At 34.6% G+C, this 27,611-nt stretch overlaps 1 protein-coding gene across 1 annotated transcript in view; it reads left to right on the top strand.

Annotated features, from left to right (window-relative positions):
* Hsd17b4 (hydroxysteroid (17-beta) dehydrogenase 4) overlaps positions 1-27,611 on the top strand; it is a 95,840-nt gene that overhangs the window by 13,417 nt on the left and 54,812 nt on the right. The window contains exons 3-13 of the mRNA XM_005376550.2: positions 3,028-3,135; positions 4,265-4,324; positions 5,620-5,641; positions 5,747-5,793; positions 7,280-7,364; positions 7,895-8,082; positions 14,683-14,774; positions 17,373-17,397; positions 18,988-19,116; positions 21,422-21,522; positions 25,241-25,477. Of these exons, the coding sequence (XP_005376607.1) occupies positions 3,028-3,135; positions 4,265-4,324; positions 5,620-5,641; positions 5,747-5,793; positions 7,280-7,364; positions 7,895-8,082; positions 14,683-14,774; positions 17,373-17,397; positions 18,988-19,116; positions 21,422-21,522; positions 25,241-25,477 (1,094 nt within the window). The remainder of the gene's footprint in view (positions 1-3,027; positions 3,136-4,264; positions 4,325-5,619; positions 5,642-5,746; positions 5,794-7,279; positions 7,365-7,894; positions 8,083-14,682; positions 14,775-17,372; positions 17,398-18,987; positions 19,117-21,421; positions 21,523-25,240; positions 25,478-27,611) is intronic.

The raw sequence follows: 27,611 nt of genomic DNA on the forward strand, positions 1-27,611 counted from the left end.
AAAATTTCTCCTTCTTTCCCTTCTGTTTTCCCACATGCCAATTGCCCTTTACCCTTGAGTGTTTTCCTGTCATTTCACAATGTCTGTCATACCTCCTAGGTTAAATTAACTCTTTCAGGTTTTACACTAGTGAAACAATGCAGTGTTTGCACATGTATGTCTGATTTATTTCACTTATGAGTATGGTCTCTAGTTGTGACCATTTACCTGTAAAAGCCTCAAGTTTATCTTTCTTTATAGCTGAGTAATATTCCATTATATAAAAGTACCACAATTTTCTTATCCAGTCCTCGGTGGATGGACATTTGGCTTGCTTCCATAATTTAGCAATTACAAATTGTGCTGCTATGAACATAGGTGCACATATATTGCTGTGATATGATGTTTTTAGATCTTCTGGGAAAATACCCAGCAGGGGTATAGCTGGGTTGAATGGGACCTCTAGACCTAGTTTTCTGAGGAATCTCCAAACTGATTTCCACAGTAAACCCATTTCTTTAAAAGCAACAACAACAACAAAAGTGAAAACACCTTTGCCATTGTAGGTTTTAAGTGGCTCGGTATTGTATTTTTTTCTCTCTGTATCCCCTACTTTGTGCCCTCACTTCAATTAAAAAACAAAAATTATCTGGGGAACCCCTCAGAACCTTTTTTTTAGAAAAAAACTTTTTTACCCCAATTGTAATCATGAATATTGTAATTGTAGTATATACTGCCATATCATTTATTGATTAGTAATTTTTATTATAGTCGTCAGAATATGTGCAGTAAACAAAAATGACTACTTTGGTTTGCAAATTCTTTGTTTCCAGTATTTTTCTTAAATGTTGTTTTTCCCCAGTTATTTGGCATTGATGCAAATATTTTTTCATTAGTTTTTGCATATTTTGTACATTTTGTCTTGGATTTTTTTTAGTATATGTGCTTCTGAAGCGAGCACTGTCTTGAATTATTATGTAATTAGCTTTCTTTTTCTCTGTTACTTGGCCTTGATACATAGTTTATGCTGAACATCTGTGTATTACTTTGTTATGAAATGCTTCACTTTCAATGCCCTCGAATCTCATTGAGGACAAGCACCATACTATGTAAACACTTCTGTGCCCCACTATGGATTTTCTTAAAAATAGTAAATGCACAGTTGATTTTAGTGTACATATAATTGGATGTGTGGAGATCTTCTGTGTGATTAAACATAGATTGAGGCGTGATTTACGTTACTTACTGAGCACATATCTGTATGTAATTTTTGACCTATTTTAATAAGTGGTTTTTATTTCTTTAATTCCCTACAAAACAGTGTATTTTATAAAAATTTCAAGTGTTCTTTTCTGCTTGTAGGTTAATACCATGCATGTGTATGTGTTGTATCATTATTTTATAAACAGAGTTTTCTTATGGAGAAGGTATTTTACATTGTGTGGTAATAACCTCTACTTTAAAAATTTTTTATAGTATAAACAGTGTAAGATCTATCCTTGTAACAAACCTTTAAGATTATAATACAATATCAGTATAGGCACAGTGTTGTATAGCAGATCTCTGTAACTTACTCATCTTGCATAATTGAAATTTTATACCCATTAGTTAACAACTCCCCATTTCTAACCTTTTCTCAGTTGTTAGCAACTACCATTCTATCTCTGATTCTGTGCATTTGAACTATTTTAGATACTTGATATGAATGATACCATACAGTGTTTGTCTTTTTGTGACTGTCTTATTTCACTTAGCAGTACGTCTTCAAGACATACTGACATCTTTTTCATTCATCTATCAATGGACATTTAGTTTTTTTCTATGCCTTAGCTATAGTGAATAGTGTTACAGTAAATGTTGGAGTGCTAATATCTCTTCAGTATGTCAAGAGATCTTAAATTCGTTTTTCTTCTGATTCTATTCTTTTGTATAAAAAACCCTGGAGTGGAATTGCTGAATCATTAGTTTTGTTTTTAATTTTAAGAAATTAACATGCTGATTACACATTAATGGATTCAGGTGATATTTCCATACATACAGTATGCATTGAGCATATTAAAGCCCATGTCTTTTATCTCATCCTCTTTCCTTCTTAGTAATCACTGTTCTGCTTTTAGCCCCCAAACTATTACATCATCTTACTGTATATCTAACCTCAAAATGATTTTCACATTTTTTTCTAAAAAGTGAGTTGAACTGTCTTCTTTTTGAAAAGAGGAAAAATCAAGCATTAACTGTTCCTTTTAACAAGCCAATAGAAATTAGTAGTACAATTATCTTAGCTATCATATATATAAATATATATATATATGTATATTTTTTGCTGCTTTCTTTTTTCCTTTCCCTCATCCCAGTTGTTCTTTCCTTTTCAGCAGTTTCTTTCCCTTTCATAATATCTATTGTACCATTCAGATTTTATTTAGTCTTTTAGGTTCTTACACTAGGGAGACAATACAATGTTTACACATGTGGTTCTGATTTATTTCACTTTATGAGTATGGTTTCTACTTGCACCCATTTGCCTATAAAAGCCTCGAGTTTTTCTTTATAGTTGAGAAGTACTCCATTGTATAAAAATACCACGTCTTTTTTTATCCATTCCTCAGTTGATGGGCATTTTAATGCTTAATTTCTTTTGACTGATTTTACATGCTTATATCTGGTAATCTGAACAGCTACTTTGAAGACAACAGTATGCAATATAACAACCATTGTTGAATTCCTATCTTGTTTTTTGTAATTCTGTATCACTTCTGTTTTTTATTCTCTTTAAAATAAAAAATATATCTAGAAACCAAAAAAAGAGGAAAAATATTGCAGAGTTAAAAAATTTCATGTCATGAACCTATATTTAAGTATTTTTACTATTTATGATAAAAGCAAAGTATGATTTGAAAATACATATCTTATAGAATGTTTAGTAAAATGGGGACAGGGTAGGAGGGGATTGGACAGATGACTGAAGAAATAAGTTAGTAATTAGAATTTTATTGCTAATTTATGTTTTAAGGTCTAGAAATTAATTGTTTGCTTGCTATTGTATTGCAGTGAATGATTTAGGAGGTGACTTCAAAGGAGTTGGTAAAGGCTCCTTAGCAGCTAATAAAGTTGTTGAAGAAATAAGAAGGAAAGGTGGAAAAGCAGTGGCCAATTATGGTATGAGATTTGAAAAAACTATACTGTGTATTTGTCTTCAACTTATGTAATTGCTTACATTAGTAATCTTTGAGAAGATACCTCAGCATGCCAGTGTAATTATGATACTAGATTTTGTCTAGTTATGTCAAAGTTCTTTAGGTAGGTATTTTACATAATACATGAGAATTTAAAAAATTTTGATATATATTTTTTCACAATTCTAACCTTTGTTCTGTTTAGTATTTTTATTAACATATTCATAATTCATATTTTATTAACATATATAATAAATAACATTTATTAACATATGTTCAGTAAATTGTTGTAGATATGCTGTTTTTCTTAAAAGCACTGTTTTATTCAAATGTCTTACATGTTTGTATAGAATGGTCTTAAGTTCTTTTAAAAAGACAAAGTAATATGATGTAAGAATTGTAATGCCTTCTTTCTGTACCAGTCTCCATATTCTGTTCTGCACAAAGTCACAGTTTATGTTAGATAGTGTTCCTATTTCTGGACAAAATACCTGATACCCACAACTTAAAGTAGGAGGGGTTTAGCTTGGCTCCAGTCTCTGGGGAATTCAGTCCATAGTTAACCTGGCTCCACGGCAATAGTGGCATGATGGAAAGGAGTGGCTAAAGAAAGCTGTGTACCTCACTGCAGCCAGGAAGTAGAGAGTGGGGAGATGAGCTAGGAGGGAGATGCACCCTTCAGCTGCTGCCTTCTTCTAACAAGGCCCATATTGTAACAGCACGTTTGGCAGGGGATCGGGGTTACTCTAGACAAACTGAATGTTTAATTTTATTCAAACAGTTTGAATACTCAGTGGCCACACATGGAACTGTGTAGAAATAAGTTTCCATTCTCACAGAAAGTTACATTGGACAGTGCTGCTTTAGTTAGTATTTGTCAAGTATTTATCTCCCTCATCCCTTCTTTTTTTGTAGGTTAAAAATTGTCTAGGGCCAAATTTCTTTGGTAACATTAAACCTTCTGTGTTTTGTTATGTGCTTCAATATAAATGTATATTTCTTGGAAATGAGTTCTGTTGATTGAATAGTATCAATCATGCGCTGATAAACAGAATTTAGAGTCATTTATGAGGAGATTACTGAAGTTTCTTAGTATTTTTTCTTCTCTTCAGATTCAGTGGAAGCAGGAGAGAAGATTGTGAAGACAGCACTGGATGCTTTTGGAAGAATAGGTGATGTTTCCTTCTTTGCGTTTATGGTCCTAAAAGAACACCTCCTACTTGCCTAATAAAATATTTTTGAATTTATCTTTATTACTTTTAGGTTAATAAGATCTGGTATTTTGCAAATTAAGGTGAAGTGTACATTGTAAAATCTTCATTGTTAAGAAGCATTCCATGCACTTAGTCCATATTTCTCTAGATAATCTTCCTGGTTTTCTTGCGCACATTCTTACTAAAAGGCTAATGAATTCCTAGAGGGAAAAATTACAATAAATAGCCTAACATGTCTGCAGTTTGAATCTTCTGATCCATAGTCAGAGGCATTATCCATTGCGCTACTGGCTTACCCTGTCTGCAGATTGAAACACGTTACCTTTTGTAAACTGAATACGTGCCTGCTTTTTTTGTTTGGTCTAGCGTGTTTGTTTTTCTAATTATATTAGGTTGTACTCAAGAGCCATGTTCATATCATTTGACAGAGATGATAGAGGTGTGAAGTCAGAGGGAGAAAACAGCCACAAGATGGTGGTTGAATCTAAAAGATATAATTGCTTTCTTTGCAGAGAGAGTGTAATGATTATATATCAAAACATGGCATCAGTTTTTAACTTCGTTTTCTCTTGGAACTTTTGCCTTTTAAGTGGCATGGAAAGATCTTTATATTTTATTTTTTTCTTTTTGAGACAGGGTCTTGCTATGCAGTTCAGGCTGGGCTTGAGCTCACTACTTTGTAGCCCAGGCTGCTCTTGAACTTGCAACTATCTCCAGCCTCAGCCTCCCGAGTGCTGGGATTACAGGTGTGTGCCACCACGCCTGGCTTTTTTTTTTTTTTTTTTTTTTTTTTTCTAAATCCCCCCTCCCGCCGGTATGGGGAATTGAACTCATGTCCTCATGCTTGCCAGGCAGGTGCTGTGCCACTGAGCTAAATCCCCATCCCCAAGATCTTTAAACTTTTAATTTTCTGAGTGAATTTTGAGGTTGAGGGCAGGATGACTTATGGTTCTGAGTCCTCAGAAACTAACCACAGCTACTTCTGTATGTAACCTGATAGAATTATGTAATCAGAGTGGGAAAACTTAAATATATGTTTGAGAAAAAGGTCTGATATAATGTGATACTTGTATTTTTACGAATCAGGTTTTTTTTTTTGTTGTATGTATAAAATTTAGTTTTGATAGTATTCTTATATTTTCTTTACCGTGGGGGTGAGAGAAACTAATTTTGAAAGAAATGTGAGTTGTAAGCAAATGTAAATTAATATGCTTACTTTTATATTTGTGACTTATTATCTTTTTATGTTGTAGATGTTGTGGTGAACAATGCTGGGTGAGTATTTTGTCTTTCATTTTTAGTAAAGTACAAATAGCTGTTTTCATGTGTATATTCTCCCCCTTTCTAAATCAATTCTAATTAAAAAAATCATTATTTTAGAATTCTGAGGGACCGTTCCTTCAGTAGAATAAGTGATGAAGACTGGGGTAAGTTATTTTTAATGTCTCTGTGGAGAATAACTGTTTGGCCTTTAAAAATTTGATGCATTCATATGTTTCAGGAAAAAGACTGTTTCTATCTACTTTTGCTTCAGCTAGTATAAATGACAAGCTCTGTACTAATAATGATGAATAGCTGGAAGTGGGCTATTAAGGTTTGATAAATTTTTTAAAAAATTAAATTATTTGGCAGAAAAGATTTTCTTTAGTTTGTTCCTCTTTATCTCCTAGAGGGATTATTTGCATTTTCTGTGTTAACTTTCCAGTCACTTTTGATGTGTTTGTCAAGCATATCACTCTTTTTTTAAGAATGTCTAGGGTACAAGAAATGAGAAGTAAAAGAAATCTGTGAACAGGGAAGGACAGAATCTGGATGTATATTTGAAGTTTTTAATAAATAGGAAGGATTTCCATTTTCCTTTGCCATGTTGGAAAGATTTAATTTAGGTAAACAAATCAGTTACGATTTTTTCCTTTTCTTTTTCCCTATTCTTTGTCCTTATGTTCATTGAATATTAGAACTAAAGCAGGCAGTAGTAGGTGAGAGTAATAGGCATGGCATCTGAGTTGAGGTAACTGTGACATTGTTCATAGTACATGCTTCTGTCTCTCCGAGTCCTTTGAGAAGAAGCAAAACGTGTGATTTAGAGTTAAGCAAAGAAGAACTGTTAGTGTCCTCTTACTGTGTAATGAGTGAAAAAGAAGTTTAGAAAGGTAAGATTGGCTGGCATGGGAGCTTGGGTTGGTGCTTGGAGTTGTTAGGGGACTGGGCTCTTTCCTTCTCTGATTCTCAGAGAATCAGCCTACCCACTCCTGACTACCCTTTTGTTTTAGTGTGTAGCACTTGTTTTCACTCTTACTTCTAGTAGACACATGATATTTGTTGAAGTCCCACATTGAAACAAAAGTAATTAAGAGTGGTTAAAAACTTGACAATTAAAAAAATATGTTAAATCTAGAGTTGTCTGTATGAACAATATTCCGTCAGTGTTCATGAGAATGAAGTTTCTGAAAACAGTTCTCTCAGTTTTTGCCATTGGTGCATTCTTATTCATCCCCACTTCAACTCATTTGCAATCTTGTAAAAAGTAGGGATGTTGTGAATATTGTGTAACTATTTCTTGGGGATAAGATGTGTGGTTTATGATTATGTTTTAATATTAGTATTGAGTGCCAATATATATGTAAAATTCTAATGTAGCTATATTACCAAATTTTTACATAAATTAGCATTAAAGATGTCATTGTATGTAGATATACATATGGAGATTGCAATAATTTTGTAAATTATAGGGAGAACTATTGTAAATGTGAGTGTGAACTAGTGATTAGTAGCAAGCATAATTGGAACAAAAGCAAAAATGATTACTCAGGGGTTAACAGTAGCTGATTTTGAATACCAGGTATACAGTGAACATCTTTGTATAGATAAATGATTGCTTATGTACATAATATAATTAACTTTTTGTTTTAGATCTAGTCCATAGAGTTCATTTACGGGGCTCATTTCAAGTGACCCGGGCAGCATGGGATCATATGAAGAAACAGAACTATGGAAGGTAGAGTTTCATATAGCTGAAGACTTCCAGTTTATTTTTATCTTAGAATTTTCTGAAAATAAGCGATATGATTTATTTTATTTGGTTTAAGTAGAATGAGATTTGACCAGATTATAAAATGGCATTGTTTTTATGAGGAATTTAATATTAACCAGAAAGGAAAACTGGTTAAAGTGGTGAGGACTGAAGAACTCCAACTACTTGATCTAATATTTCTTGCTAAAATTATGATGCGTTGATGGTTTATTTTATACTCATAAACATTGTTTTTGAAAGATAATAAATATATTATTATAGTTGAATTCTTTTGGCTGTGACCAATGATTCATTTCAAACAGATCTCATAGTTGAATTTTGAGAGATTACTTTTATATAAATACTATTTTAGATGTATGAACTATTACTTTGAGAAGCTAATGACAGTACACAGAGTTAATTTTGATGGGTGCAACAGTACCAAAACAGGGTTGGAATTGCAACATTATTAAGATATAGAAAAGATGATGTTGACAGATTTATTTTCCTTTTAGGATCATTATGACTTCGTCATCTGCAGGAATATATGGCAACTTCGGCCAGGCAAATTACAGTGCTGCAAAACTGGGTCTTTTGGGGCTCTCAAACACTCTTGCAATTGAAGGCAGGAAAAACAATATCCATTGTAACACTATTGCCCCTAATGCTGGGTCACGGATGACTCAGACTGTTATGCCAGAAGGTAAGTTAGATTTTTCAGTGCTGTCACAAACATGTGGAATGACATTTTCAAAAGTATTTAATTTTTTGAATATTTAAAACATATTTTACTTTCCAGTTTCAACAATTTGTGTAATTTGTGTTCATTTTTGAAAAATGTAAAAAGCACAAAAAGGTAAAGGAAGATCTGTAATTGTAAACCACAATTACAATTACTGTAAACCACACAGACACCCTCTTCTCCCCCGCAGCATAGGGCATTTTTGCGCTGAGCCACATCTACATCCCCAGCCCCTTTTTAATTTGAGAGGGTTCTTGTTGAGGTGCGACGTTGCCCAGGCTGGGCTCAGAGTTAGGATCTTCCTGTTTCAGCCTTGCAGTCACCCTTTGCCTTGTGCAGATGGGTACACTATATCATTTTTTACATAGGGGGAGGTAATAGCATTCTTACTATTTTATAATCATTATTTAAAAATCATATATTTATTTTTTAGAGCAGTTTTTGCTTTATAGAAAAGTTATAGTTCTTGTTGCTCTACATCCATGCTAGGATTTGTTGTCCAACTTTTAAATTTTAATCTAATAGATAGATGTGTAGTGGTATCTTGTTTTAACTTGGGACCCCCGAGTAACATAGTGTTGGGCACCTTTTCCTGTGCTTGTTTTTTACTTATTTATGTTCTTTAGATCTATTCAGATCTTCTGCTCATTTGTAAATTGGGCTGTTTTTGAGTTTTAAGTTTTTCTTTCTTGATTATATTTTGGAGCAGGTCCTTTATCAGATACTGTATTTCCTAGTCTGTGCTTGACTTTCTGTTCTTTTAATCTCCTGTACTTTTGAAAGTATCACTGTTTAATGATAGATGCAAGTGTATAAAATTAAGGATGAACGTGACTTGATATATCAAGTAGACTTAACATCAATATTATATGAAGAGGGACCCATTCAAGTTCTCACCATTTGTTTCGCACCCACAGAAACCACTTCAAGGTCATTAATAATCTCTCAAAATTGATCAGTTTGTGCAAATAAACAATGCTCCTTTTAAAAAGATTTGTGCGCTTCCTTGGGATCATGGATATTAAAATCTAGCACATAAATTTACTTTTGAAGGATAATTTTACTTTAAATATTTTACTTCATGTTCAATTTGTTTACATGGTTTCTGAAGCAGTCTGACAGGATCCTCATAATTGTTACTCTTTAGGTTAGGTGTTTTTTCTCCTCTGGCTTCACCCAAGGTTTTCTCCTTGTATTTGGTTTTCTGCCATTTGAATATAGAATGCCTAAGTAGAGATTTGTGATATTTATAGTGCTCGGTGTTTTCTCAGTTTCCTGGGTCTATGATTTGGTATGTCATTAATTTTTGGAACATTTTCAGCCATCATTACTTCAAATATTTGACTTTCTTCTCTTTTTCCTTTCTACTGCACACGTATTACAACTTTTGTGGTTATGGTTCTTCAGTATTCTGTTCCACTTTTCTCTCTTTGCCTTTCAATTTGGGAAGTTTCTAATTAGGTATTGTCAAGCTCAGTGAGTCTTTATTTCTGTTACAGTGGTTTTGGTTTCTAACAGTTTTTTGATTGTTTGAGTTTCATTTGCTCTGCTTACAGACTTCTAGTTTATTTTTGTGTCTGTTCTTGTGTGTTGACCACTTTTTCAATTAGAGCCCTTATCATGTTAAATGTAGTTACCATGTTAAATATAATTAAATTCTCAGCCTATTAATTTCCATATCTCTGCCATTTTTGAATTTGGTTGATTCATGTCTGAGTCTGGTTTGCTTGCCTCTTCAGCTTGTACCTTTTCTTGCCTTTTAGCATGACTTGAATTTTTTTTTGAAAGCTGAACATAATGTATTAGGTAATAAGAGTTGAGGTAAATATGCATTTAGTGTGAGGTTGTATGTTTATCTCATTAAGAGTTAGGCTGTGTTTATTATTTGCTTTAATTGCACATATCAGAGCCTTCAGTTTTCCTTTTTGTTTTTGGTTTTGTATCCCTGTTGTTTTGGGTTTCCCTAGAAGCTCCTTGTTAAGTAGAATTTGTGTTTTGAAATTCTCTCAGCTGTAACCAACTGTTACTATGTGGAGCCCTGTTGATGTGATTATGAGGTATTGGTGAGGAAAAAATATTCTATAATTTTATGACTGACTCACCATTTTTAAAAAATGGGTCACAGTCCTGTGTCAGGATCTTTGGAAGAGATTTGTACCCTTTTCCCCTTTATTTGATAGGAGGGCTATAGGGGTTTGGGTTGTCAAATTGTTCTTCTCCTAGCTCAGATGAGGCTCTGGTAGTGTCTCTTTAGGACAGGGCTTTGTTAAATGGAACAGAGTACTCTGGGCAAATTTCTGGATGGTTTATTTTCTTGTCATCCGTCTAAAACATGAGAGGATTTCTCTCTGATCTTCATTGTGAAAATCTGGTGGGGCCTTTGGAAGTAAATCTGAGAGAAGTGTCAGTGCGTCTTTGAGACAGGACCTCCCTAAGATCAAACTAATCCACATTAGCCTCTAGCAATTGGTCAGTTACTACTTAAACTGTTACTGGCTTAGGCTCTACAGGCTTCTTTCTCAGTAAGCCATGATTTTCTGAATTTGACTTTCTCCAGTTTTCCAGGTGGTTGTTTGTCTTGTGACATCAGTTCTCTGGTGGAGCTAAGCAAAGCTCTTGATTTCTAGTTTGGTCAGCTGCTTCTTGGTTTGAGGATGGAAGTGGTAACTAACAAGTTTTACACGTTGAGTTAGAAACTGGAAGTCTAATTATTTTTTCTCTTACTATATTATGAACACATTCCAATTTAAGAAAATAGTCTAGGTTTTTTAATAGTTGTATTGTCTTTTATCTTGTTCATGTTGCATAATTAAAATCTAAATAGTTTGTAATTACACTTTTTTTATTTGGTAGTGGGGATCAAATGCAGGGCCTCAGAGACACTAGGCATATGCTCTTATCACTGAACTAGATCAGCCCTATACATTTTTTAAAAAAACTTTTTAATGTAAGTTTCCAGTGTTCATTAAAAGTAGTTAAGAACTGTGTACCCGTCCTCTGCTTCAGCAAATGCTTAGCAATTAGGCAATTTTGTTTTGGTTATCTTCTCATTTTTTTCCCCTGCATCATTTCAAAGCAAGACCTAGACATTCTATTTCACCTACTAAACTCTTGGGAATGCGTCTCTTACTAGATACAGACCTTATAACAATAATCACATTATCAAATCAAACAAAATAATGTTAAATCACCTAATAACAAATTTGTATTAGATTATGTAATTTTCTTAAAAGATATCTTTTTAGAGCTGATATATTAGGATATAGGCATTTTGGTATTATGTCTCATAACTCTCCTTTAATGCGTAACAGTTCATCTTTTTTAAAAAGCTATTTATTTGTTGAAGAAACCATTTCATTATCTTACAGGTATTTCTCTTTCTCAATTTGAGTAGGCTTTGCCCTTTTGTGCAAAATCAGTTGACCACATATGTGGCTGTTACTGGGTTCTCTATTCTAGTCTAGTGATGAATGTGCTTGTTTTTTGTAACCTGTATAATGATGTTTTGATTACTGAAGTTTCACAATCAGCCTTGAAATAGATAGTGGGAGTCTTCCAGCTTTTTGAAAATACAGTCGTCCCTTGCTATATTGCGGTTCACTTACTGTGACTTCACCGTATCGCGGGGTTTTTAAAAAAGTATATCTAATTGTGTATCACGGGGTTTTCACTATATTGCGTGATTTTACGGTATATAGGTATTTATATAATATTTATGATTTTTAATTATTTTTGTCTAAAAATTTAAAACTATAAAAATATAAAAAATGTTAATTCAAACATATTAAAATAATATTAAAGCAAAATAAAATACAGTATATATTTCATCAGTGGATGAATACCATACTGGACACAATGGAAATGCAGTACGCCACTACCACTTGCACAAGTTTTCCAGCATGAGATTGTACATGGCACACTGTTGGCTGATGGAATTTAAGGCGACCAGTCACAGCACTGTATTCTGTATCCTGGGCACTGATTGGCTCAGTGACCGTAGCATTGGTCTGTTTGCTCTCCTGCGCTGTGCCCAGACATTCAGCATCTCTCTTTGTCCACTTCACGTTGAGTACCCATGTAGAATTTTACATGTTGTTAAAAATTATGTAGGTTTAGGAATGTAGAAAGTGTTTAAGAGCATATGAAGTGTTTATAAGAGTGTGGGAAAGGTTAATAAGAGAGTGGGAAAAGTTTATAGGAGTGTGGGAAGGGTTTATAAAGCCTTAACATATATATAAATAATAAAATAAATATAATACTAATACTACTTCTTCGTGGATTTTCACCTATTGGGGTCTCTGGAACATAACTCCCGCAATAGGTGAAGGGATCACTGCATTAAATTTAAAAAATTTGTGTGTTATTGAGAATGTTTATTTCTTTAGTTATGTAATAGAATATTTGAGTATTTAACTTTACGTAATTCTGGAAAAAATCTCCATAATATTATGTCAAAAGAAGTTGCTATAAAATGGTACAAAATAATTGATGACTGGGAATATTTTAAAATTAGCTACTTGATAGAATGTAAATATTTATGATACCATTTACTTTTCACATTTGAATTAATATTCATTTTGTAACTTGGTATTTCATTTTCTGAATCAATAACTTTCTGTACAATGTATTTTAAATCACTGTCTCTGTTCCCCTGTAGCATAAATTTCTTGTTTCTTTTGACTTACTCACGGTGCTCTTCCTTCATGACTGCTTGGTGACTGTTAATCATGAACATTATTTCATCTTTTTCTGTGTTTGTTGTGCTCTAAATTGGCAATGTTTTCTTCAGAGAGAATTTGCCTTTGCTAGTGCTGGTGCCAGGAGGCATAACCAACTTGATCTATCTTGATGTTCCTTGAAAGATGAGGTTTGATGTAGAAGATTTTACACTAGGGACCCCACCTTGATGCTGGCCTACCTCTTAAGTATTGTGTTAGGATTGTTACTGGTATCCATGCCAGGGAAGCCATGCCTTCCCTGCAGTATGGTAGTAGGACTTTGTTTCTTTTTGAGTGCATATTGTTGCTCTATCTCAGCAAGGCTTAAAGCAGTCTCATTTTTGGAAGCAGAATAAAGTGTCCTTCAGAGTTCTGGACTCAGTGTGGTGCTAGATAGTCATGATATCTAATGTTGCAGAAGAAACACTGGGTTGAATAAATAAGCCTCAGTTTTGATATATCTTATTAGCTATACAACCTAGACATTTTATTTGTCCTCTTGAGTGTTTTGATTATAAAATTGTGTGTAATAGATGCTGTCTGACAAGTAGTTTGAGAATGCCTTGGCAAGCAAGAATATTTGCTTATGAAATTAGTGACAGTATATGAAATAAGGTAAAAAGCAGAAGTATTTTTCCTATGTGGCTTTTGGTCTTTTTTCTCATCCATAATAATGGATATTCAGTTAGATTTTATAAAAGTATTTTGTATCCAATATGAAGTTAGTCAACTCACATATCTAAAGCCATGCATATAATTATTTTTTTTAGCACTCAGTTTTGAATATTGGTATGTGGGGAATTAGAGGAATATTGTAAATTGAGATGAATTGTATACAGGCTGAGAATTTGTCTTATAGTGTAATTTGAGATGGTTGGAATCTTTGGTTTTTCCTCATGCAGATAGTAGAGACTGGAAAATTGTGTGCCGTTGGATTGCTTGTGTACTTGAGAGTTTTTATAGGCTACTAAGTGAAGATTTCGGAGGTGCTCTTTAATTAGAGGACTGTAAATCTCTGCTACTTTAGCATATTAATATAAAATTATCTTCCATGATATCACGATTAAATGTTTGCATTTATTTGGTCCTTTAGATAAAATTATAAAGTATTATAAGGTATATTAGCTGTTATAAAAGATTGTATAGTTGTATCTCATTTGAGCTTTGGAATAACTTGGTGAAGTAGGCAGGGAAAGCATTTTAACTATCAGCTTACTGATGAAAACTCAAGTCCAGGGCAGGTGAGTTATGTGTTCCTAAGTTATAAGTTCCTAAGCTGTCTACACAGCAGGGTCAGCATTAAAATCCAGGTCTTCATGTTCCTTATGTAGTACCTTTCTGCTCTACTTACTGATCACAGAAGGTATTCAATGGTGTGGTAGTTTTTAAACTTTGTTACTCATCTGTGATGGCTTAGGTGCATCTCAGCCATTATCTGCCATTACCGTTGCCACAGGTGTTTTGTAGTTTCTTAGATTCTCCTTAAATAGCTAGGAGAGTAGTAGTTTTGGGAATGAGTGGAACCTGAGATTCTCATAGACAATTTTGCTTACCAGTCTTTGCCTAGACAGCTAGAACTCATTTTTCTTGTGAACAATATGTTATCTGTTGTGGAAAGGTAAATCTGCTGCCTACAGTTTCAGAAGTTTGAGGGTGTTTTGGGCATGTCTAAGTTTTGATGAAAAACTTGTGAAAACTTTGACTATTAGACTACTTATGTGTATATAATGTTGTTCTTATTTAAAGAATTGCTCAATTACCGATACGTGAAATTTTCAGAAAGTAAAATGATTGAGGAACTCTGTACATACTTTTATTTTTACTTTTTTTGTATTTATTTCAGATCTTGTTCAAGCCCTAAAGCCAGAGTATGTGGCTCCCCTGGTCCTTTGGCTTTGTCATGAAAGTTGTGAGGAAAATGGTAGCTTATTTGAGGTATTCTGAAGTTTCCTTATTTTCTCCTAAATAATATTTGTGTAATTAAATTTTAAAAATGGTTTTAAAATTGATATTTTCTAAATTCTTACATTTGTAAAAATCTGTACCAATTGACGTCACTTGTATATTTTTAAATGTTATGTGGTGTTACCGTTAAGGAATACATGTGGACCAGTGACCTTTTTGCGAATGTTAACAATAGCGTAATAAATTGCTTTTCCTTAGTTTTTCATTTCTAGTATTGTTATTAAATGAAATTATGGCAGATTTAATGTGTTTAGGCAAATATAGAAAGGCTCATTGATTTGAGAAACTGAATGACAAAGTAGAAAGATAGAGCTCAAGATTTAGAGTCAGCTAGATCCCATTTTGAATTTTGCTGGTAATTCTGGCTTGCTGAGTGGCTGTATTCTTAGTAGTCTTTTCGCGGGCCTTGTTGTGACAGCTACAAATTGTACAGGGCCAGTTTTTCTGCAGTGTTAATTATCAGTATAGCAGGAATTTAGTCTGGGTTTGAGAGACCAATAAACAATTTATTATTTTAACTTCAGTAGTAAACTTTTCTGCTTTTTCATATTACATCTTTACATGTTTATTGTGAAAATAAAAACCACATATAATCCCACCATCCAGTGAGGTCCACTGTACTCTAAAAGTAAAAGTCCTTTTAGGTCTTTTTAAGCCTATGTGTGTGTGTGTGTGTGTGTGTGTGTATATATATATATATAGATATATATATTTATTTATATTTATCTAATTACGTATTTGGGCTTGGTATCTTTTTCTAGCCTGATGTGTTGTATATTAGAGTGTCCTTCTTCCTTTTTTTTTTTATATTCTATTGCAGTAGTGACGAACCCTGGCATGTATTCTGCAACAGGCTGTTTGTTATCATTGAAAGCTCTGAAATACTCGCCGTCACTGCTTAGTGTTAATAATGAACCTGCTGTATACAGAATACTATGGCATCCAAAATATTTCTAGGAAGCAGAAGGATCTGGCTCAGTTTGAAGTGAATAACATATCACTAGCCCGTTACATTTTAATATAGAGCGGATGAGTAAATTAAAGAATAGAAAAGCAGTCTCCATATATCCAAGCAGAGATATGTACTTCTCTTTTCTATCATACCCACTGAATTTGAGTTGTCGAAATTAAGAGGTAGAAAAAACCTTTATAACTCTAATTTTACAGAATAAGAAAATTTAATAATACCAAACCATATTGAGTTTAAAACTTAGCCTGACCCTCTTTTATCTAAAGAATTAAAAATTATTTATCTTTTATAGTTACATTTATTAACTATGAACAAAAATATGTCCTACTTGTGAAAGTTTCAAATATATGAGAGGACAGAAAATGATCCACGTTATCACCATCCAGAGACAACTGCTATTAATACTTGTATGTTTTTTCTTCTAGTCTTTTGTTAGATGTGCATTTACACAATAATTTTTAGATGTGTATTTTGTACACACGTATAAATGAGGATCATACTGCAGAAGTTTTATGCTGCTATTTCTTTTACTATACTGTTTTAGTGAGGAATATTTGCATACATGATTGATGTAGTAAGAGATGTATAGTTTATCCTGACTTAAACCTTGACAGTAAACTACCACTTTGCAAAGTTCCAGTTGATACCTAGAGTAGCAGATCAAGACTCCTATTTGGCTGAAGAGTTGTTTTTTTTATCACCTGAGAAAATCGGTACTTTCTTACCTTCATTTGTGAAATTTGGTAAGAAGAGTTTGCCTGTTGTCAAAACTTGCCTATTTTATTTGTTACAACTACATCAAAGCAGGTTGGATGCATTAGAAAGGTGTGGGCATAGTAATATAAAGGAAAAGTCACACACTTGTGGTTAGAGCCACATTATCTACTCTCTGCTGATTCTCCTTCACATGCATGTGAGATTCCAGTGGTAAAGTCTGACACACTTTTATAATGGTGTTTGAAGACATGATGAGATTTTCTTTACATCAGACATTTTTTTATCCTGAGGACTTTCCTGAGTTACCTTTGAAAAACTGTAGAAATGAAAAATTCACTTTTCTATGTGGCTTTTAGTGTTTGGTCATTTTCCTTATGTCTGTATAAGGATGTTTTACTAAAATGGGTATGTGTAGTTCATTAAGTCCAATACTTTATTTGTTTTTTTTTTTTTTAATTCATTAATTCTTTCTACAGGGACATTTATTTCAAGCCTATAGTTGTATACTATTTATATTATTTAAATTTCATGATAACCCATAAAATATGTATTGTTATCTTTATTTTACACAAGAAAACTTGAATTTAGGGAGGTGAAATGATTTGACAAGGGTCAGAAGAACTCATGTCTTGGTCTCTGGCTTCAGATTTGTTCTTTTTTTACCACATGCATTTCTACTACGTTGTGTTGCTTTAGTTTTCTGCTTTCATAACATGAATGCTGTAAAGTCATGGGGCTAAAGGGCATTTGTAGAGCTACATGTTACTTTTATTCATTATCATCTAGTGTTCTAATACTCATAGTAAAGTAGTTGCCTTTTTAAAAAATTCTGTTAGTGATTTTATATTGGATGATGCAGTTTTCTTTCTCATTTTTCCTAGGTTGGAGCAGGATGGATTGGAAAATGTAAGTCTTTATCAGTGTTTGCTTGTCATGTGTTATATTCATGTCTTTAAACTTGCATATCCATTAGAGCTGGTAATAAGAATTTTGTGAAATGCTTGATCTAGTACATGCATTTCAAACTTGAATATTGTTATAACAACAGTATTTCTGTAGGCCAGAGACATTTTCAGGAACCTATTAATCTTTGCTTCTTATAGGTAGTCCTTCTTCAAGACTTGTTCTGTCTTGGTCAGAACTGGCTGTTTTTTCAGACAGCATAGTCTCTCTATGCTGATATTTATCCAGCAATGTCTGTGGCATCCCACATGCTTTTTGTTTTGTTTTTGTTTTTGTTTTTTTTGCTGTTTCTTAAAAGATAACTTTCTATTTTAGATAGTAGCATGAGACATCAGCAGAGAGTGAAAAATCACATCAGACAGCTTTCTAGGCCAGAAATTCACCTGATCAGTTGTGCCCCTGCCCCTTGCCCCGTAAATTCATTTGGCTTCAGTGTTCTTTTTGTTTTTTTTTGTTTGTTTGTTTTTTCTGGAACCGGGAATTGAACTCACGACCTTGCACTTGCCAGTCGGGCGCTGTGCTGCTGAGCTAAATCCCCAGCCCTGGCTTCAGTGTTCTGTCCCATGTCTCAGACTTTGTGAGCCTCAAATTTGATAAGAGCATTTTTAAAAATTGTAAAAATCCTAGTGCTCAATTTGTTTTCAGTTGGCTGGCTGCTGGTATCAAAATTAATCACTTAATTGAGTTATTTAGAAAGTTGCTGTCACTGGAGGGCATTGTTGTAATGTACTGTGGAGTATGAGTAGTTTAGCATTAATAACTAGTTCTCTCCAGTTGTTAAAATGATTTATATTTCTCAAGCATTTGATCTTCTTATGATACCCATTTAAGAAAGAAAGACAAGTGTTGTAATCAAAAGCTATAATAGGAAAGATCTAGAAGCAGGTATTTCTGTCATTCACCAAGACAAATTTTAAATTTAACAATCATCAAAAGCTGACCATTTTGTTTAAATAAGGTTACGTAGAGGTTCTTCCTCTGGATTTTAAAAAAGGAGAGCACTGTTAAAAATTCTAGTAGAATTTATGCAGCTATAATGAATCTGTATAACCTGACATCTTGTAGAAATGGAAGAAAGGGAAAGGAAGGATATGGGGGAATTATTTGTGGCTATCTGATTTATTAACAGAATATTTGACCTGTTACCACTGCTAGTCCTGAATTTGCTCCCCAGCTAACTTCTGTTTTGTTACTCTTCATTTTATAACCAAGGAGAGTGAAGGGAGAGTGGAGTATCTACCTGTGTGATCTGAGGTCGGTCTTTGGTGTGATTATTATAGAATGTAAACTTTGATTTAGTACATTTTTTCCTTCAGTAGTATCTAGCGTGATAAGAGAAGTTTCCCTCTTAGGTTGGTGTATTTTTAAAAGTTTTTTTTGAGACTATAGTAAACCTCTTTCGAGTTAGAATATCTTTTTCTAAATTTCCTTTTTCTTAAAGTTAAAATTTTAAGGTACTGTTTATATATCTTGCTTTCTATCTCCCTCAGACTGCTCAGTTTTCTTTTTCTTTTTTTTTTTTTCTCTAACCAGTACGCTGGGAGCGGACTCTGGGAGCTCTTATCAGACGGAAGAATGAGTCAGAAACTCCTGAAGCAGTGAAGGCTAACTGGGAGAAGATCTGTGACTTTGATAATGCCAGCAAGCCTCAGAGTATCCAAGGTAAAGAGCCCTGCAACTTCTTGACTAAAGAGCCAGAGGCAACAAGCATTTTCTTCTCTGAGGGACGTGTCTTCTATCTGAAACCTTGGTGACCTAGACACTTAAATCATATCTGGCATATTTTTTGGTCTACCAGATATTAGAACTCTTCATGTTTAAGATATTTTACTCCACTATTTTCCAGGTTTTTTAAAAATAATCTTTGTTTTGTTTTGTTTTGTTTATGCTTGCTGAGGGAAGGATGGTGTCAGGTGTTAAACGTACTTATTCCCCAGCTGATGGTTGTTTTTAAAATCACTTATGCTCTAGCCATGTGTTTCTTATCTGACCCAGTTTTTCCTCTGTTTTTTTTTTTCCATTATCGGGAACCTAACTCATGACCTTGCGCTTGCCAGGCAGGCACTGTGCTGCTGAGCTAAATCCCCAGCCCCCAGTTTTTCCTCTGTTTCCCTAATGGTTTATTTATACCTATTTAAGCTTAGCTTTTTTCTGTCCAGTGAATAGATGTGGTCTTACTTTAGGGCTTTGATTTTGTTTTTTGTTTTTTGTTTTTTGTTTTTCTCCGGTACTGGGAACCGAACTCACGACCTTGTGCTTGCCAGGCAGGCGCTTTTGCCACTGAGCTAAATCCCCAGCCCCAGGGCTTTGATTTTGTTACTGTTTCCATGTCTTTCTACTACAACTCTTCCTCCTTTTACTACCTATGCATAATTCTGGGCTACACTCATCTTTCTGTTAGTTGAATTTCTACTGCTTGAACATCTAATTGTAACAGCTCTACTGTACCTCCTACCCCCTTGAATGTATGGTTTCTTAACTGCTTGGTAAGTTTCTTTGGGGCAGAGATTGTACCTTACAGGTGATTTTTTTTATGTGCAGGGTATCAAACCTAGGGCTTTGGTACCTACCTATTATCAAACCCAGGCAGGTACCTACCTATTGAGGTATGCTCAGTTGTATATGTAATTCTTTTGTACTCATGTTAGCATAGTGCTAAACTCATAGAAGAGATTTAGAAAACGTCTGTTAACTGGAATTATTTAATCACTCATGGGAGTGGTACCCATGGGAGTTGGTACCAAATAAAATTTACATTATTTTTTCTAATTTAATTCACATGTACATTTGGTATATGAAGTTTAGAGTTTTCTGTGAAAGGTCATGAATCAGTGTCATTTTAAAGAAAAACATTTTTCCTCTTAGTGATTTTATATTCAAAATGTGATAGACTATATCAGAAAAATGACTATTTTAGGTCACGCCTGATAGCATTCTTGTATTCAATTTTTTTGATATTTCAGATAATTTTATTCTATGATTAACAGTCATTTATTAATGAAATTGAAGGAGAAAGGGGGAAACATTTATTTGAAAACTTCTGATTTCTTCTTTAAAAACTATTTTTGCTTCAAAAGTATTGACTATACTTAAAACCTAATTGATGACTTTAATATTTGAAGTATAGCAAAAAAAAAAACCACCCAATAAAAGACCACTTTTTGTAAGAGTTGATTTTCTAGAGCACTTATTCCAGTGTTTTTATTTTACAGAACTAAATTGCAGTGAACTAGTCAGTGTTTGAGCCAAGACGAATTCCCGTCTGTCAGGTGTAGTGCTTTGAGCCTGTATCAGTGTGCTTGAGGCAGTGGCCTGAATGAAGAGAGAGGTAGAGGGAAGATTAATAGGCAAGAAACCTCTGTGCTAGTGTCACCTGGAATGGCAAATGTACTTGGTTGTCTCAGACACTGTCTTTTGGTTCATGGTTTTTGTCTGAGTTCAGAAGGAAGTCCACTATCCCCTGGGTTTAGCAGGAGGATCCTAAAGGCTTCAGGACATCATGGTGTATATGGATGCCCTATGAGGATCCTTTATAATTTTTTGGACCCCAGAGCAACAGCTTTGATTCCTTTTGGAGTCACTGTTTATGATGATGATTTTTTCTATCTCTGGGTTTTTTTAGTACTATTTTTAGAACTTATATAGAGACCTGGGACAGAGGTAATTTTGGAATTCTTCCATATTTGTAAACAAGTATCCCACTTTATAGTAACAAAATAGCTCAAGATACTGAAAAGCTCAGTGCTCTCCAGAATCTGGGAGGGATATATTAGACAATGCTTTGTTTTCCTTTGACAATATCTAGTTATTTTTGGTCTCTTTCGGTTTTTCACAGTTTTTTTCTATACGAGCCTAACATAAATTCAGTTTGTGAGTGATGACGGAGGTTTTGTAGCAACTGTTACCTAGCATACTATAGTTTTTTAGTCACATTTTGAAGAAAGCTTTTTTTCTTCCTTAATTTTAGAATCAACTGCCAGTATAATTGAAGTTTTACATAAAATAGATTCAGAAGAAGTTTCAACAAACCCTACCAGTCATGCTGCATCTACAGCCTCACCAGGATTTGTAAGTGGGACAAAAAGGCCTTTGCTTTTTATCTTCTCTAGAGACTGTTTTTTCCTTCTTTATGCTCTCTCTTTCCTTTCGGATGCAGTCACTGTCTTTCAGTTTCTAATAATGGAGAGAAATGGTGGCACAGATAATTTGAAATAGAGAATTTATTCAGAAATCATTTATGATTGGTAAGAGATTAAGGCCAATTCTGACATACAGGCCTTTAAGCTATTGCTGCAAAACATGAAGATTTACCCACGGAGGCTGAGGAAAGACAAACAAGCTTTATTAGCTGGTTGACAACACCCAACATAGAGTCTAGAATGTTGACCCTGAGTGGGGCTACAACTACAGATTTTTTTTTTTCTTCATCTTTTTGAGACAAGGTCTCACTATGCAGCTCAGGCTGGCCTTGAGCTCACTTTGTAGCTCAGGCTGGTCTCGAACTTGCAGGGATCCTCCTGCTTCAGCCTCCCAAGTGCTGGGATTACAGGTGTGGGTCACGACTCCTGGCCAGACAAACAACTACAGATTTTACAGGGCCATAGTTTGAGTGGTTGGGAAGGCAAGAACATTTCCTTATTTGGCTTAGAATGTGTGAGTGCTGTAGAAATTTGCATAACAAGAGGGGAACTTTGCCTGTTTTTGCCATTGTGTGCTTTTATGGGCTGGAATGTCCTGCCACACAAGAAGGAGGGAGGGGAGTATTGCTTAGGTCGGTGAAAGTTCGTCTTACCTCAAGATGTCTGTTTATTTCCTAACTAAAATGGCTGTGCTTTGGCCACAGCCAGGTGAGGCAGGTTCTGATATCTGACAGTGCACCACATGAAGAGTGGACTGGGATGAATGGTGAAGTCTGGAATTTCCCCTTCTTCCTCTTAGCTTTCTCTGGACTCCCCTGTGCCATTTTTTTTTTTTACCCACGGAGGATGCTAGAGAGGAGATCAGGGCAACTAAGTAGCAGTTTTCAAAGCTCTTCCTAGTGCAGTGATGGCAGAACTTTTAGATGAGTGCCCAAACTGCAACCCAAAACCAGCGTATTTATTGCAAATACTGAGGTTTTGTTGAGAAAAAATAGCTGATACATTCACATCTTTTGTTTTAAAAGAAAAACATAACAGGTATGCCGTAGGTTTGCCACCACTGATCTGGTGTGTGAGTGGGGTAGCAGAAAGGAAGCTAAGCTCAGCTTCTTTTGGCTTTTCTGGGTGATTGAAAACATGCTAGGAGCTTGTCTGAACTTTTTAGAAGGATTCTCTTCACTAGCATGTATGTTTTGGTAGTTTCTTTGGGGGTGTGATACATTTGTTAGCTGTCTAATCAGTGCTTTAGCTCCCTTTATCCCTGCATTGCTGTTGTAAATTAATGTAGGAGGGTGCTGGGTGGAAGGGGAAAAGGGATTAGGACTTGAAGTGAAGGTGTTACCTGGTCCTGATACCTCTGCCAGCCGTCTGTCTCTTTCCATGTATTGTTTTCATTGTGCCATTAATGCCGCTTGATCTCTTCAAGCCTACCTTTAAACTGATGATGAATAGGTCTGAATTTTGTGAGAATTTGTGGGGGGTGGTTCTGTTCTGCAGTCTCTTTGTTTTTTTTTTTAATTTGCCAAACAGAAGACTTTGTGAAACAATTTTGAAACATTATTTTACATACAAGATGTTATTTTCTAAGCTGCTGATATATTTCTTAATAATTGACCACAAAACTTTTCATAAAATATGTTCTAGATAGTGACAGAATATCTGAATGTTAAATGTAACTTTTATTTTCTGTTTGTCAGTATAGTTTGATGAATACTTTTTCATGACCATCCTTTGATAATCGTAGTCATTGTTTTTCTAAATTTTTAGAAGAGGATATTTATTTTAGTACTCTGTGAATTTCTTCTTTTAAGGGAAAGCATTAACAGATTATATTTTGGAAATATTTCAGCAAGTTTCAGCTAAGTAAGTGGCTATGTGCTCCATCAGTAAACTATATACCCTGAGCTGTTTTTCTTTTCTTAACCACTAATTAAAATTATAAAAACCCTTCTTAGGTTTTAGCCCTGGTTTTCTGACTCCTGTTTTAGGATAAAGAATTGGACATTATTTTATAACCTAACGTGCTTCATGCTATAGCTGGGTCTATCATCACTAAATTGGAAAATACAACATTCAGTTTGACAAAACACATTCTTCTGAAGGAAGGAATGTCAGATTAAATCTCATCTGAATTCAAAGTATTTTGAAGCAGTCTAATTTATAAACATTAAGCAATGCTTTACTTGTTTACAGTGAATTTTGTGCAGTTGATCCTATAAAGCAGTTCACTATCCTTAATTATAATAAATTCACTTTTAAATTTTTGTGTAATCATTATTTGTGAAATTATTAGGGTTTCCTGCTCTGTCAAACAGGAAAATTGAAAATGAGACATTATATGTTGGCAAGAATTAAGCAATAAAAGTACTTACCTATGAATGAAAACCTTTCTTAGCTATTATCTAATTGACTTCCATTAAAAAATCAAATGTAAAGAAACTGTCTCCATCAGATACACTGACATTGTAGTTACGTCTTTTCAAAAGGAAAACTAGGTACACAAATAGCTAGCAGTTTTGAAAAGTTAAAATTTCAAAGATTTGATGAAAATACAATGAAAAAAATCACTTTAAATTTTTTTTTTTTTTGGTTTTTCTCCGGTACCGGGAACCGAACTCACGACCTTGCGCTTGCCAGGCAGGCGCTTTGCCGCTGAGCTAAATCCCCAGCCCCTAAATTTTTTGTAAGTACTTGTTTGTAGCTTGTACAGTTTATATTTATTTATTTATTTATTTATTGGTATCAGGAATTGAACTAAGGACCTTGAGCTTGCTAGGCAAGTGCTGTGCCACTGAGCTATATCCTAGCTCTAGCTTGTTCAGTTTACAGTCATCTTGGAGAGTGGTTACATGTACATACCACTGTTTTTTGTTACATGTACATACATCTGTTTTTTTAAATCCACTTCTCGTTCCTCCCCTGCTTCTCCTCTGGTTCCTCATCCCGTTTTTCATTCTTGCCAATGTTATTAATCATAACTCATCCTATGGCATATAATGTTTATATTAATTGAGGTTATTAGGTAGGTTCCTGTACATGGTGCATATTTATTTTACTTATTTTCCCTTCCCCTCCTCCTTGCCCCTTGTGCCTTTTTCTTTGGATTACTTCCTTACTGCAAGAGATCCATCTCCTTCTCCCCTTCTGTCCATCCTTTATTATTCTCTTTGTTTGTACTTCACCTCACTCAGATGAGAAATACTATATAGTATTTAAGCTTGTGTGTTTGATTTATTTTACTCAACATTATAATTTTCAGGTGTATCCATTTTTCTACAAATGTCTCACATATGTCAGTCTTTATAGCACAGTATATTCTACTATATAAAGATACCACATTTTCTTTATCCAGTCATCTGTTGATGGGTGCACAGGTTGTTTCTGTGATTTAGCTATTACAAGTTGAGCTGCTATAAACATTAGTATGCATGTATCACTGTAGTATGATGTAGCTCTTCCAGGAAGATAATGGGAATCCCTGGGTCATACGGAATTTCTAATTTAATTCTTCGAGAAATCTCCATAATGATTTCTGTAATGGTTGTACTAGTTTACATTCCCTCCAACAATGCAGGAGGACTCCTTTTTCACTGCCAGCATTTGTTATTGTTTTAAAACATAATTTTTGTTTTGCAACTGTTCCATAGGCTAGCGCTGTTGGGTATCAATTTCCTTCATTTACTTTTGCTTATACGGAACTGGACACTATTATGTATGCCCTTGGAGTGGGAGCATCAATGAAAGATACAAAAGATTTGAAATTTCTCTATGAAGGAAGTTCTGATTTCTCCTGTTTGCCCACCTTTGGAGTTATTGTAACTCAGAAATCTATGACTGGTGGAGGATTAGCAGAAATTCCCGAACTTCCAATCAACTTTGCAAAGGTATGCCTACTAAGAAATTTTTCTTTTGCTTGTCTTCTGTTTCTTTAAATGTTACTGGTAAATGTTACATCACATGTATATGTACATATATATTCAAAAACTATAATGATTGATTCAGGAATAAAGATTTAGCATATCCTTTGATTTTCTTTTAAGAATAAAAGGGAGGAGAATTAGTTTAAAATGACAGCAAAAAAGAAAATAATTATGCACAGTTCTCAAACCTTGTCATAATGTTGTTCTTTCTCTGGGTTTTGGTCAAGTATAGATAACTTTAGGGTTCAGTTTCTTATTTATAAAATGAATATTCATGATACTGGTGAAGGAGCAAACCAGCTAATTGTGGGGGGCACTTGGGGCAGAGAGAACACCTGTAATGACCCTGAGACTGTTGCATACTGGACGTGATGTTGGAGCGGCGTGGAGGCCAGTGCAGCCAGAGTGAGTGAAGGTCATTCTCTCCAAGGGTGGTAGGAAAGGGGACTTTTGTAATTACTGTAAGGATCGCAGCTTATGCTCGGTTAGGAAGGGGAGCTGTAGTCTGGCTGTACATACTGGGTTTCAGTCTTGCTGTGGTCTGGAGAAAAGAAGTGTGAGAGCCGAGCACAAATGAGAAACCAGTTAGGGTCCTGTGACAGCCATTCAAGCAAAAGGCTTAGACATAAGGGCAGGGAAAGGGGAGCCACCTGAAATTATGTGGGCGAGTGTGTGTATGTGTACGTACATGTGATATATACAGCTATGAAATATATTTGCTATGTACAGCAGTCACATGTGACATTACTCCATATGACCATATGCACATAGACTTATTTTAAGGAGTTGGTTTTGGGTAAGTTTGAGATGGCTGCTACACAGCCATTTGTTTGAGATGTGGCGAGGGCAGTTGTATAACTGCCCTACACTTCCAGAGTGGAAGTGTACACTTCCAGAGTGTAGACTTTGGAAGAAGGGTTTAAACAGGACCCTTAGTGTTTAGGTGATGTTTAAATATTGAGAGTAGATGCACATCACAGATGTGTGATTAGAGTTAGAGCAGAGACCTGAGTTCAGAGGCCCTGTAGTGTTAGAGATGAAAGAGACATCAAAGATCCAGCGAAAGAGACTTAGACACATGGCCTGTGGATATGAGGAGTACCCTGAGAATGTGGTGTTTGAGAAGCCAAATGAATAAACTGTTTCAAGAAGGAAGGCTTGAACAATTGTGAGAGAACTTTTGAGGGAGGGTATATTTTAGTTCTTGAAGTAAGGTTCAGGTTGTACCCCAAAATAATTGTTGAATCATAAAGCGATAAGCAGATTTCTGTGATTTTGACTGATTGGGTCAAGTCAGTTTGCCCATTGCTAATGGCTATCCCTTCTTTTTTTGTTTTAAAATTTATTTTAAAAATGAAAGAAGGAAAACATAACAAACACATCTGTTTACAAAATAGCATAAGAACAATACAAACAATACAGAGTTACAAAGTGGTAGGAAATTAACAATGGTTGTTGTATTACATACTGATACCTTCAAAGTGGTTTCTCAGGAAAACAAATAGAGACATGGAAGACTGATCAAATAAGTAATCGTTAACTGTTCCTTTCAGTAAAGTGATAGAAGTCTGGCTATCCCTTCTTACAGGATGGGAACTTACTCTCTTAGAGCATTTTATGAATTGAGGAGGAAGACTGGAAGTATGTGCTTTGCAGTTTGCTATTAGTTACTCTTCTATGTTATTTGTGGCACACTGTTCTTTTCAGATAATGTAAGTGTAAAAATTAAAACATATTTTACAGTTTCCTCTCAGAGTTGGAAATCATCAGTGGTGCTTTTTGTCTGTGACCAGGAATGATAGCAATCTTAGATTTTGAATGCCAGTCTTGTGAACCAAGCTATATGACATAGTAAGGCAGGCAGTCCTTCATTTATTCTCACATCAACTTCCTTTCTGTCTTTTTTTCTTACCTTCTCAATTTTGAGGAAGACTGGAAAATTATCCCACTGAAGTAAAGTACAGTCATTTGGGTGTGAGGGTCAGTTTTTTATTTTCTTAACCTGTTGTTTTTCCACATATATTGGTGTATTCTTCTTTTTTTATTTTAAAGAGAATAAAAAAATAACAAAATAGCAACAAAGACAAAACACAACACA

This window comes from Chinchilla lanigera, unplaced genomic scaffold (genome assembly GCF_000276665.1).
Source record: "Chinchilla lanigera isolate Chin_1 unplaced genomic scaffold, ChiLan1.0 scaffold00007, whole genome shotgun sequence".
NCBI classification, from domain to species: Eukaryota; Metazoa; Chordata; class Mammalia; order Rodentia; family Chinchillidae; genus Chinchilla; species Chinchilla lanigera.